The 12,870-nt window shown below is 44.8% G+C and overlaps 1 protein-coding gene across 2 annotated transcripts in view; it reads left to right on the forward strand.

Moving 5' to 3' along the window:
- Positions 1-12,870, forward strand: part of LOC124619456 (putative inorganic phosphate cotransporter) — a 358,088-nt gene that overhangs the window by 300,845 nt on the left and 44,373 nt on the right. For both annotated transcript variants that reach the window (XM_047145852.1, XM_047145853.1), the window contains exons 4-5: positions 2,186-2,273; positions 6,766-6,986. In XM_047145852.1, the coding sequence (XP_047001808.1) occupies positions 2,186-2,273; positions 6,766-6,986 (309 nt within the window). The remainder of the gene's footprint in view (positions 1-2,185; positions 2,274-6,765; positions 6,987-12,870) is intronic.

The raw sequence follows: 12,870 nt of genomic DNA on the forward strand, positions 1-12,870 counted from the left end.
CAGGCTTAAGGTAATCCTGTATCTTCGTGGTGGGCTTGTAAATTACGGTAATATTCAGCTTCGTCAATATCCTCCCTATTCTTTCCGTTACAAACGGCAGGAACACCTCAGATTTTGCAGTAACCTGTACGTCACTATGATTTCTGTGCGGCTGTCACAACCCACGTTTTATTTCGGCGGTCGAATATCCGTTCTTCATTAGTGCGTTGTGGAGATGTTCCATCTCAGCGTCGAGCAACTCAGGTTCACAAATATTTCCAGCTCTGTCCGCTAACGTCTTGATAACACCCCACTTCTGTTGTGGGTGGTGGTTCGAATCCCGGTGCAAATAACGATCCGTGTGCGTGGGTTTGCGGTACACTGACTGGCCCAAAGTACTATTTTCGTTTCTAAAAACAAGCACATCGACGAAATGTGATTTGCCGTCTATCTCCTCTTCCATTGTAAACTGAATTCTCTATTCAGATGTTCGTTGAACCGGCTTAGTTCCTCCCTGCCAAGTATCCACAGCACAAACGTGTCATCCACGTATCGGAACCATACATTTGATTTTTTGCTGGCTGTACCTAAGGCCTGTTCTTCGAATTTCTCCATAAAGAAGTTTGCATTTACGGGACTTAGGGGGCTTCCCACAGCCACGTCATCCGTTTGTTCACAAAACTGTTCATTCCACTTAAACGTTGGGAATTGACACAGAATTCATCAACCGACCACGGCATAACAGCCTGGATAATTATAATGGCATGCATTCCCGGCCGTGAAAGTCTACATTTTAATATTTCTGGGAGGAACCAGTGGTACCAACATGATGGCTGTCCAGCCCAAAGCGCACGATGTACCACAGCATGTCTTCAAGAATCGTCGGACTGGACGCAGAGGACATGTGTCTTTGTCGGCCCGTTTCCCGGATTTGACGCTTGTAGACTTTTTTCTGTGGGGAAGGCTGAAAGACGCTGTCTACAAGGACACATGCAACGACGTATTATTGCAACCTTCTCGAACATCGCTAGAATGCTAGCACGTGTGCAGAAGTCATTCCATATCAGGCTGGATGCGTGTGCTGCCGCTGACAGTCGTCATTTTGAACACAGATTCTGATGGTAAATTGTCTCGTTACTCGTGATAATCCACATAAGGCGTTGTTTTTTAGTGTGCTACCGTAGGTATTGTACAAGTATCAGAGTAGGAACTTCTCAAAATACGATATCTCGTGAACGAATCTCACTAGAATCCTACAACAAACACCACAGACATTCTAAGTTACTCTACTTTTAGTTTGTTAATGTCAACAGCCATTGTTACATTTAAAAAGTGTACGTTTGCACAAAAACACACTTTCTAAATATTTTTAAAATCTTCTGATTGATTAACGAGCTCTTGACTATCGATCCATTTTGTGAAAACCGCAGATCAATAGCACTTTCCCTTTCCCACAATATTTGTGGTGCAAGTTTTAGGTGATTCGCCCCACATAACATGAAAGGTGTTTGTAACAGTCAGCCTACAAGCTGTGCTGCATTATCTCATGTGCACAAACAAAAACCAAGTCCTGAAGACAATACAGAAGCATCTTTTGAGATTTCCACTATTGAGGAAGAGTGATCTGCCATTCCTCCATAGACGTCAGACACTTCACTAAAAGTGCCTCCAGTAGAGTTCAAGATGTCATGATGGCGCCGGTTGGCCTTTCCCATATTAATGAACATTTATAGGTGTTGGGATACTTCTGATAATGTATAGCTGCTCTGAAGAATGGCCACTGCAAGAAACTTGTTATTTATGTGTTTCCTGTATTATCGTACCGCGTGATGTCCTGAAAGCATCTGTACTGATATTTGAATATTACAGCATGCATTTAACTCTATTTGGACAGTAACATAGTTGCAGGCCGCGCGGGATTAGCCAATCAGTCTCAGGCGCTGCGGTCATGGACTGTGCGGCTGGTCACGGCGGAAGTTCGAGTCCTCCCTCGGGCATGAGTGTGTGTGTGTTTGTCCTTAGGATAATTTAGGTTACGTAGCGTGTAAGTTTAGAGACTAATAACCTTAGCAGTTAAGTCCCATAAGATTTCACACACATTTGAACGTTTTTGAATATAATTGCAGCATTTCATGTCATTCAAGAAAATATCTTACACTTCATTCACACATATAAAATACAATATCTGTATTTAATTTGTTTCTAGGGAACTACATTTCCTGCCCTGAATGCACTTCTGGCACAGTGGGTTCCGGTTAGCGAAAGAGGCACTCTTGGATCTCTCGTCTTTGCTGGTAAGTGTTCATATTTGTCTCACTTCATGAAGTCTCATTTCTTTCCTCGCGTTTAACATTTATGTAAATTGCAGCCGTCCCAGTAGCTAATTCCGATTAGCATTAACTCTGGTTCGAAAAATCATTTCCATGTAAACTTCGCAGAATAAAAGGTAAATTCATGTTCAGAAGAAAAGAGAACACCTTCAACTACTAGAGACAGGACGTTCATATTCTCAAGACATATATATACATTAGTGTGTTCTGCAGAAATGGTTCAAATGGCTCTGAGCACTATGGGACTTAACAGCTGTGGTCATCAATCCCCTAGAACTTAGAACTACTTAAACCGAACTAACCTAAGGACATCACACACATCCATGCCCGAGGCAGGATTCGAACCTGCGACCGTAGCAGTCGCGCGGTTCCGGACTGCGCGCCTAGAACCGCGAGACCACCGCGGCCGGCTCTGCAGAAATGATTAGCATTTCAGTCACCTCCGTTCAGTGCCTAGTAGGCACAGGACCCACCACGGACCTGATAAGTTGTTTCATGAGTGATGGCATCGAGCGTGTAAGGCTCCAATGGCGTCCACGCTGGTTCCAAAGGTCATCCGTCGTGGTTGGCATCGGGTCACACCGCTGCACCCCTCAATTCACCATATCCCACACATTTTCGCTTGGTGACAAGTCTGGTGATCTGGCCAGGGCATAAGACTGAAATCCTGTGACTACAAGAAGGCACGTGTTCCTGCAGCAGATTGCGGTCGTGCATTGTCTCGCTGAAAAATGGCGTCTGGGGTGTTGTGCAGATATGGTATGGTTAAACGCCACAGGAAGTCTTTCACGTATGTCGCAATGGTCACAGTGCCCTAGACGCGCACCAACTATACTACTGGCCATTAAAATTGCTACACCAAGAAGAAATGCAGATGATAAACGGGTTTTCATTGGACAACTATATTTTACTATAACTGACATGTGATTACATTTTCACGCAATTTGGGTGCATAGATCCTGAGAAATTGGTACCCGGATCAACCACCTCTTGCTGTAATAACGGCCTTGATACGCCTGGGCATTGAGTCAAACAGAGCATGGATGCCGTGTACAGGTACAGCTGCCCATGCAGCTTCAACACGATACCACAGTTCATCAACAGTAGTGACTGGCGTATTGTGACGAGTCAGTTGCTCGGCCACCATTGACAAGACGTTTTCAATTGGTGACAGACCTGGAGAATATGCTGACCAGGGCAGCAGTCGAACATTTTCTGTATCCAGAAAGGCCCGTACAGGACCTGCAACATGAGGTCGTGCATTGTCCTGCTGAAATGTAGGGTTTCACAGGGATCGAATGAAGGGTGACGTCCACTGTTCAAAGTGCCGTCAGTGCGAAGAAGAGGTGACCGAGACGTGTAACCAATGGCACACCATAAGGATTTGAGTTGGCGCTATATGTCCTGTGCGAATCCAATGATTGTGATGCCTTTCCCCCTGACTGCGGCGAACCAAAATGCGTCCATCACGTCGGGTGATACGCCAGTATAGCGACGACGAATACACGCTTCCAATGTGCGTTCACCGCGATGTCACCAAACACGGATGCGACCATCATGATGCTGTAAACAGAACCTGGATTCATCCGAAAAAATGACGTTTTGCCATTCGTGCACTCAGGTTCGTCGTTGAGTACACCATCGCCGGCACTCCTGTCTGTGATGCAGCGTCAAGGGTAACCGCAGCCATGGTCTCCGAGCTGATAGTCCATGCTACTGCAAACGTCGTCGAACTGTTCGTGCATATGGTTGTTGGCTTGCAAACGTACCCATCTGTTGACTCAGGGATCGGGACGAGGCTGCACGATCCGTTACAGCCATGCGGATAAGATGCCTGTCATCTCGACTGCTAGTGATACGAGGCCGTTGGGATCCAGCACGGTATTCCGTATTACCTTCCTGAACCCACCGATTCCATGTTCTGGATCTCGACCAACGCGAGCAGCAATGTCGCGATACGATACAATCGATATAGGCTTGAATCCGACCTTCATCAAAGTCGGAAACGTGATGGTACGCATTTCTCCTCATTATACGAGGCATCACAACAACGTTTCACCAGGCAACGCCGGTCAACCGCTGTTTGTGTATGAGAAATCGGTTGGAAACTTTCCTCATGTCAGCACGTTGTAGGTGTCACCACCGGTGCCAACCTTGAGTGAATGCTCTGAAAAGCTAATCATTTGCATATCACAGCATCTTCTTCCTGTCGGTTAAATTTCGCGTCTGTAGCACGCCATCTTCGGGGTGTAGCAATTTTAACGGCCAGTAGTGTATGTTTGGTTGTTGTAACCAATAGCATCCCACACCAAAAGGCTTTCAGTTGGCGCTATATGTCCTGTGCGAATCCAATGATTGTGATGCCTCTCCCCCTGACTACGGCGAACCAAAATGCGTCCATCATTTTCAAACAAACAGAATTCGTCCAAGAACAGTAGCTGATACTATTCGTGTCCCCAGTGATGCCGATCCATACACCACTGGCGCATATTTCTGCACATTCGTCAGAGGTAGGCGGAAAAGTGGATGTGGCGCACGTAATCCATGCCGTAATAAACGGCGACGGACTGTCACCCCTGATTGTGTACAATTTGTTGCACTGTTGCGTCAGATCCGAGGAGGACGCAGATCAGTCCCGCAGTGCCATTCGGATGAGGTGTCGATCTTGTCGAGGTGGTGGAGAGTGAGGGGAGTGGTCTGCGTAGTGCGGTCTGACCCATCTCGTCGTGTCCCACGGCCTCCCGTGAAATGTGCCAGTTGCTGTTGTTGTGGTCTTCAGTGCTGAGACTGGTTTGATGCAGCTCTCCATGCTACTCTATCCTGTGCAAGCTGCTTCATCTCCCAGTACCTACTGCAACCTACATCCTTCTGAATTTGTTTAGTGTATTCATCTCTTGGTCTCCCTCTACGATTTTTACCCTCCACTCTGCCCTCCAATACTAAATTGGTGATCCCTTGATGCCTCAGAGCATGGCCTACCAACCGATCCGTTCTTCTAGTCAAGTTGTGCCACAAACTTCTCCCCAATTCTATTCAATGCCTCCTCATTAGTTATGTGATCTACCCATCTAATCTTCGGCATTCTTCTGTAGCACCACATTTCGAAAGCTTCTATTCTCTTCTTGTCTAAACTATTTATCGCCCATGTTTCACTTCCAAACATGGCTACACTCCATACTTTCAGAAACGACTTCCTGACACTTAAATCTATACTCAATGTTAACAAATTTCTCTTCTTCAAAAACGCTTTCCTTGCCATTGCCAGTCTACATTTTATATCCTCTCTACTTCGACCATCATCAGTTATTTTGCTCCCCAAATAGCAAAACTCCTTTACTACTTTAAGTGTCTCATTTCCTAATCTAATTCCCTCAGCATCACCTGACTTAATTCGACTACATTCCATTATCCTCGTTTTGCTTTTGTTGATGTTCATTTTATATCTTCCTTTCAAGACACTTTCCATTCCATTCAACTGTTCTTGCAGGTCCTTTGCTGTCTCTGACAGAATCACAATGTCATCGGCGAATCTCAAAGTTTTTATTTCTTCTCCATGGATTTTAATTCCTAATCCAAATTTTTCTTTTGTTTCCTTTACTGCTTGCTCTATATACAGATTGAATAACATCGGAGAGAGTCTACAATCCTGTCTCACTCCCTTCCCTATAACTGCTTCCCTTTCATGTCCCTCGACTTTTATAACTGCCATCTGGCTTCTGCACAAATTGTAAATAGCTTTTCGCTCCCTGTATTTTACTCCTGCCCCCTTCAGAATTTGAAAGAGAGTATTCCAGTCAACATTGTCGAAAGCTTTCTCTAGGTCTGTCATAGCACTACGAATACAGTGAAACAATAATGGTGTTGAGCAGATACTGTAGCGAGAAAGACAATGCTGATATATATACAACTCTGACGTATTGATTCACAGTCTACCGTAGCCGCCAGCAGACAAACATTTCGCTCCTGGAAAGGGGATGCAGGCTATTCAATAGTTGCAGGGGCAATAGTCATATACGATTGAATGGTCTGGGCTTGTAACATTAGGCAATACGAGCTTGCTGTTTTAGTATTGCAATGGCTGAGCCGGCCGGAGTGGCCGAGCGGTTCTAGGCGCTTCAGTCTGGAACTGCGCGACCGCTACGGTCGCAGGTTCGAATCCTGCCTCGGGCATGGATGTGTGTGATGTCCTTAGGTTAGTTAGGTTTAAGTAGTTCTAAGTTCTAGGGGACTGATGACCTCCGATGTTAAGTCCCATAGTGCTCAGAGCCATTTGAGCATTTTTTGCAATGGCTGAGGCTAAACCACAACTGCTATTTTTTTCCGATGAGATGCAACTCAGTTGCTGCAGAGCTGCATCAAACCACCCCCGAATTTAAAAGCTGCGTGTATTGCTACCCGCGAATAAAGATGATCAGAAGTGTATTTCAATGTGTTAACGACGTGTGCGTTTGCGTAGGTTCCCTGATCGGAAACATCGTGGCTAACGCAGTGAGCGGCGTCGTGATAGAGGCGACTCAGAGCTGGGACAGCGTCTTCTACCTGTTCGGCGGTATCGGAGTGCTCTGGTTCATCCTCTGGCAACTGCTCTGCTACAGCGACCCCAACTCGCACCCCTTCATCTCGGACGAGGAGAAAAAGTACCTCAACGAAACTATAGGAAACGTGGACAGAAAGGAGGTAACTGAGCAGTTCTTCTTCTAGGTGATGTAACTGTAAGAATTCGACTGACTGCTTTGATATTATGTACTACCAAGTAATCTCACGCAGCTCTGCCACCGCTGTTACCGTTGTGTTCTAGTGTTGGTCTTCATTCCGAAGACTGGCATGATGTAGCTCTCTGTGGTAGTCTATTCTGTGCAAGCCTCTTTATCTCTGCGTAACCACTACATCCATCTGCACCTGCTTACTGTACTCAAGTATTGGTTTCCTCCTACAACTTTTAATTCTCCCCCTCCCTGCCTTTCCTCCATTACCTGAATGACGATTGCTTGATGACTATGTATATCCCCAATTAACCGATCCCTTCTTTTAGACAAATTGTGCCATAGATTTATTTTTTCCCAATTCGATTTAGTACCTCCTTAACTGGTACTCGATCTGCTCATCTAATGTTCAGCATTATTCTACAGCACCACATTTCGAAACCTTCTACTCCCTTATCTGAACTGCTTATCGTCCAAGTTTCACTTCCATACAAGGCTCCACCAGAGACAAATGCCGTCGGAAGAAAAGCATCATAACGCTTAAAATGTTAGCTATTAACAACTTCCTCTTTTTCAGAAACATTTTTCTTGCTATTGGAGGTCTTCATTTATATCCTTTCTTCTTCGACCATCGACAGCTACTTTTGTGGCCAGGCAGCAAAACTCATCTACGTCCTAATTCCTTCAGCATTATCTAATTTAATTCGGGTGCTTTTCATTACGCCTGTTTTATTTTTGTCGATTTCCATTTTATAGCGTCTTTTTAAGACGCTATCCATTCGGTCTTTTGCCGCCACTGATAAAATTAGGTTATCTTCGTATGTCATAGTTTTTATTTCTGGTACCTAAACTATCTACATCTACATCCATACTCCGCAACCCACCTGACGGTATGTGGCGGAGGGTACCTTGAGTACCTCTATCGGTTCTCCCTTCTATACCAGTTTCGTATTGTTCGTGGAAAGAAAGATTGTCGGTATGCCTCTGTGTGGGCTCTAATCTCTCTTATTTTATCCTCGTGGTCTCTTCCTAAGATATACGTAGGAGGGAGCAATATACTGCTACACTCCTCGGTGAAGGTGTGGCCTCGAAACTTCAACAAAAGCCCGTACGGAGCTACTGAGCGTCTCTCTTGCAGAGTCTTCCACTGGAGTTTATCTACCATCTCCGTAACGCTTTTGCGATTACTAAATGATTCTGTAACGAAGCGCGCTGCTCCGCGTTGGATCTTCTCTATCTCTTCTATCAACCCTATCTGGTACGAATCCCACACCGGTCAGCAGTATTCAAGAAGTGGGCGAACAAGTGTACTGTAACCTACTTCCTTTGTTTTCGGACTGCATTTCCTTAAGATTCTTCCAATGAATCTCAGTCTAGCATCTGCTTTAGCGACTACTAATTTTATATGGTAATTCCATTTTAAATTACTCCTAATGCCTACTCCCAGATATTATATGTAATTAACTGCTTCCAGTTGCTGACCTGCTATATTGTACCTAAATGATAAAGGATCGCAGCACATCACACTTGTCTACATTGAGATTCAATTTCCATTCCCTGCGCCATGCGTCAATCCGTTGCAGATCCCCCTGCACTTCAGTTCAATTTTCCATTGTTACAACCTCTCGATATACGACAGCTTCATTCGCAATAAGCCTCAGTGAACTTCCGATGTTATCCGGGTCATGTTTATATATTGTGAATAGCAACGGTCTCACGACACTCCCCTGCAGCACACCTGAAATCACTCTTACTTCGGAAGACTTGTCTCCATTGAGAATGACATGCTGCGTTCTGTTATCTAGGAACTCTTCAATCCAATCACACAATTGGTCTGATAGTCCATATGCTCTTACTTTGTTCATTAAACGACTGTGGGGAACTGTATCGAACGCCTTGCAGAAGTCAAGAAACACGGCGTCTACATGTGAACCAGTGTCTATGGCCCTCTGAGTCTCGTGGACGAATAGCGCGAGCTGGGTTTCACACGATCGTCTTTTTCGAAACCCATGCTGATTCCTACAGAGTAGATTTCTAGTCATACCTTTCAAAACTTCTCCATGGCTTCCTTACTACTTGCTCAGACTGAATCACATCGGCAACAGCGTACAACTTGTCTTACTCCCATCCTAAACACTGCTTCCCCTTCATGTTCTCCGCCTCTTGTAACTAGAGTCTGGTTTCTCTACAAGTTGTGGATAACTTTTTGATTTTGTAATTCATCCCTGTTGCCTTCTGCTATCGAAGGTACAAAATCGTAAACTAAACAAGTGTTTAAGTCTAGTGACCCTTTCTTATATATGTCTTACAGGTATGTTTTTTGCGTTTGTCATGCAGCTAGAAAGTGTGATCACCAACGCGTAATTTGAATAATCTTGTTGTATCATGTCTGGTGACTTCAGTTATGTTGCAGTGAACAGTCAAACGTTGACGGTTGGTAATAAAAACGCAAAACAAAATTGTCTTTCGAGTAAGTACTGCCGCTCCCTTCACTTTCGCTCGTTCTGTTTCTCAAACTAACAATTGCTTTCAGTTTTCTATCCACATTTCCTCACTGTCTGGACGACTATAGTGCACACAGTTTATACTGTTGCCGTTCTTGAACTACTTGCCATTAAAATTACTACACCAAGAAGAAATGCAGATGAGAAACGGGTATTCATTGGACAAATATATTATACTGGATCTGACATGTGCTTACATTTGCACGCAATTTGGGTGCATAGATCCTGAGAAATCAGTATCCAGATCAACCACCTCTGGCCGTAATTACGGCCTTGATACGCCTGGGCATTAAGTCAAACAGAGCTTGGATGACGTGTACAGGTACAGCTGCCCATGCAGCTTCAACACGATACCACAGTTCATCAAGAGTAGTGACTGGCGTATTGTGACGAGCCAGTTGCTCTGCCACCATTGACCAGACGTTTTCAATTGGTGAGAGATCTGGAGAATGTGCTGGCCAGGGCAGCAGTCGAACGTTTTCCGTATCCATAAATGCCCATACAGGACCTGCAACAGGCGGTCGTGCATTATCCTGCTGAAATGTAGGGTTTCGCAGGGATCGAATGAAGGGTAGAGCCACGGGTCGTAACACATCTGAAATGTAACGTCCACTATTCAAAGTGCCGTCATTGAGAACAAGAGGTGACCGAGACGTGTAACCAATGGCACCCTATACCATCACGGCGGGTGATGCGTCAGTATGGCGAATCACGCTTCCAATGTGCGTTCACCGCGACGTCGCCAAACACGGATGCGACCATCATGATGCTGTAAACAGAACCTGGATTCATGCGAAAAAATGACGTTTTGCCATTCGTGCACCCAGGTTCGTCGTTGAGTACACCATCGCAGGCGCTCCTGTCTGTGAAGTAGCGTCAAGGGTAACCGCAGCCATGGTCTCCGAGCTGATAGTCCAGGCTGCTGCAAACGTCGTCGAACTGTTCGTGCAGATGGTTGTTGTCTTGCAAACGTACCCATCTGTTGACTCAGGGATCGAGACGTGGGTGCACATCCCGTTACAGCCATGTTGATAAAATGGCAGTCATCTCGACTGCTAGTGATACGAGGCCGTTGGGATCCGGCACGGCGTTCCGTATTACCCTCCTGAACCCACCGATTCCATATTCTGCCAACAGTCATTGGATCTCGACCAACGCGAGCAGCAATGTCGCGATACGATAAACCGCAATCGCGATAGGCTACAATCCCATCTTTATCAAAGTTGGAAACGCGATGGTACGCATTTGTCCTCCTTACACGAGGCATCACAACAACGTTTCACCAGGCAACGCCGGTCAACTGCTGTTTGTGTATGAGAAATCAGTTGGAAACTTTCCTCATGTCAGCACGTTGTAGGTGTTGCCACCGGCGCCAACCTTGTGTGAATGCTCTGAAAAGCTAATCATTTGCATATCACAGCATCTTCTTCCTGTCAGTTAAATTTCGCGTCTGTAGCACGTCATTTTCGTAGCGTAGCAGTTTCAATGGCCGGTAGTGTATGTTTGCGACCTGTCACCAAACGAACCTTTCGCTTGTTTCCTGTCGTAATTGATATGTAGTTTATTTATATTTTCACTTATAATTTTGAAAATAAAATAAAGATTTCACCTTACCCAAATTCTATATCAATCCTGTTTTCTTTCATCGCCCCTGAAGCAATACGGTGTCATCTTAAGCAAAGACAAACAAGCTTGGAACACAAGCACAGATAGACGAGGTTAGAGGAACACGGTCGTGGACTAGCAGAAAAACGGGAAAAGAAGACTAGTGTTTAAGGTCTTCTACAGCGGGATCATTAGAGACGGAGCACAGACTCGGATAATTTGTTAAGGTTGGGGAAGAAAATCGGCCGGGCCATTTCGAAGGAACCATCGCAGCACTTTCCTGGAGCGAGTTAGGAAAATCACAGAAAACCTAAATGTGGATGGCCGGGCGGGAACCTGAAGCGTCGTCCTCCCGAATGCGAGCTCATTGCACTAACAGCTGCGACACCTCGCTAGGCATACTAGCTGAAGCATACCGTACGTCCCGAGATTCGCCTGTAGAGATTTAGAGAAATCCCACATCAGGGTTTCCTGACGGGAATCCGAAGCGACCTCCTCCCGAAGATCAGCAGTACAGTTGAGAGTTCGGTGTGAACACAAATTTACGGCTGGCTGCGGTTAAGCAGAGAATGGATGCTGTGAAATACTGGAAGTCCGTGAGTAAAGTCCACGTCCTTAGTACTGCTATGAGAAATCCAGCCAGAATTAAACACTAACTTAGTTCAAGGGGGCAGCCGGCATCTATATTCTAAGCACGTGGACTGGATATAACGCCGGCTTCTTGTCACTATTTCGGCAGATATATCCCGTCCAGAGATCATGGGACCATGCCACATGAAGTGTGACGTGGAGGCCAACCAATGAAGTTTGACAGAGTCAACCGTCATTATCAAACATTAAGCACAGATACCTTCAGTGCTGCATGGATTTTTTTGTCGTTCAGAATACGCTTTCCCTCTGGATAATACTCGTAAGCCATCGCTCACAATACACACCACTGAATATACAAATAAGTAAATATTGTCTGGAAATGGAAAAACTCAATGAATGGGTCTAAAAATATACACACATCAGAAACTCTCAGCAGCATAGCTTGCTGTGCCCCAAACAAGAGGATTTACTAACACCTAGTGTCTGTTTTGGCGTGTGCCTTAAAATATTCATCATCTTAATCGCAGATTTCACTATCAAGTTCTTTTCTAGTTTTCGAGCAGCCCTCGAGCTATTTCCATAAATTGTGGTGCTCCAGACGTACATTAAGGGGGTAGCCCTCTTTGAACACAAGAAAAATTTATGATTTTCGCGAATTTTTTTCAAGAGAAATAAAAATTTATGCTAAATCTCACAATATAGCGTTATTCGTTACAGTTTTGTCTTTAATAAATCACTTTTCTGTTCACATCGGAGGCTCCCTGTAACCGCTGCACCAGGTGAAAAGATCCCTTGCAATGGGACATTGGTCATCGGCGGGAATTCCCGAAGCCCTTCTATTCGACCTGTATCAAAATAATTTCTTATAAATAACTTTCAATATATTTTCTGTTAGCGTACGTAAGATAACTGAAAAATAATAAGTTGAACAAAATGGCGACGTGTTGAAACACATGTCATTCTCTCCCTCCAAAAAATCGACACAAAAATGAGCAACGAAAATAGATTTTCGAATATATTGCAAAATGGCTAAGTATGCTGATAAAGAATTCATTTCAGAATTCTGGCGTCAAATTTCGATCAAAATTGAGTGTATCGTTCTCGAGTTACGTTAGCCGTCACTCTGAAAAATACAGTTTCGGAGAAAACGTGCTTAAA

Source organism: Schistocerca americana, chromosome 6, assembly GCF_021461395.2.
Source record: "Schistocerca americana isolate TAMUIC-IGC-003095 chromosome 6, iqSchAmer2.1, whole genome shotgun sequence".
Classification (NCBI taxonomy): Eukaryota; Metazoa; Arthropoda; class Insecta; order Orthoptera; family Acrididae; genus Schistocerca; species Schistocerca americana.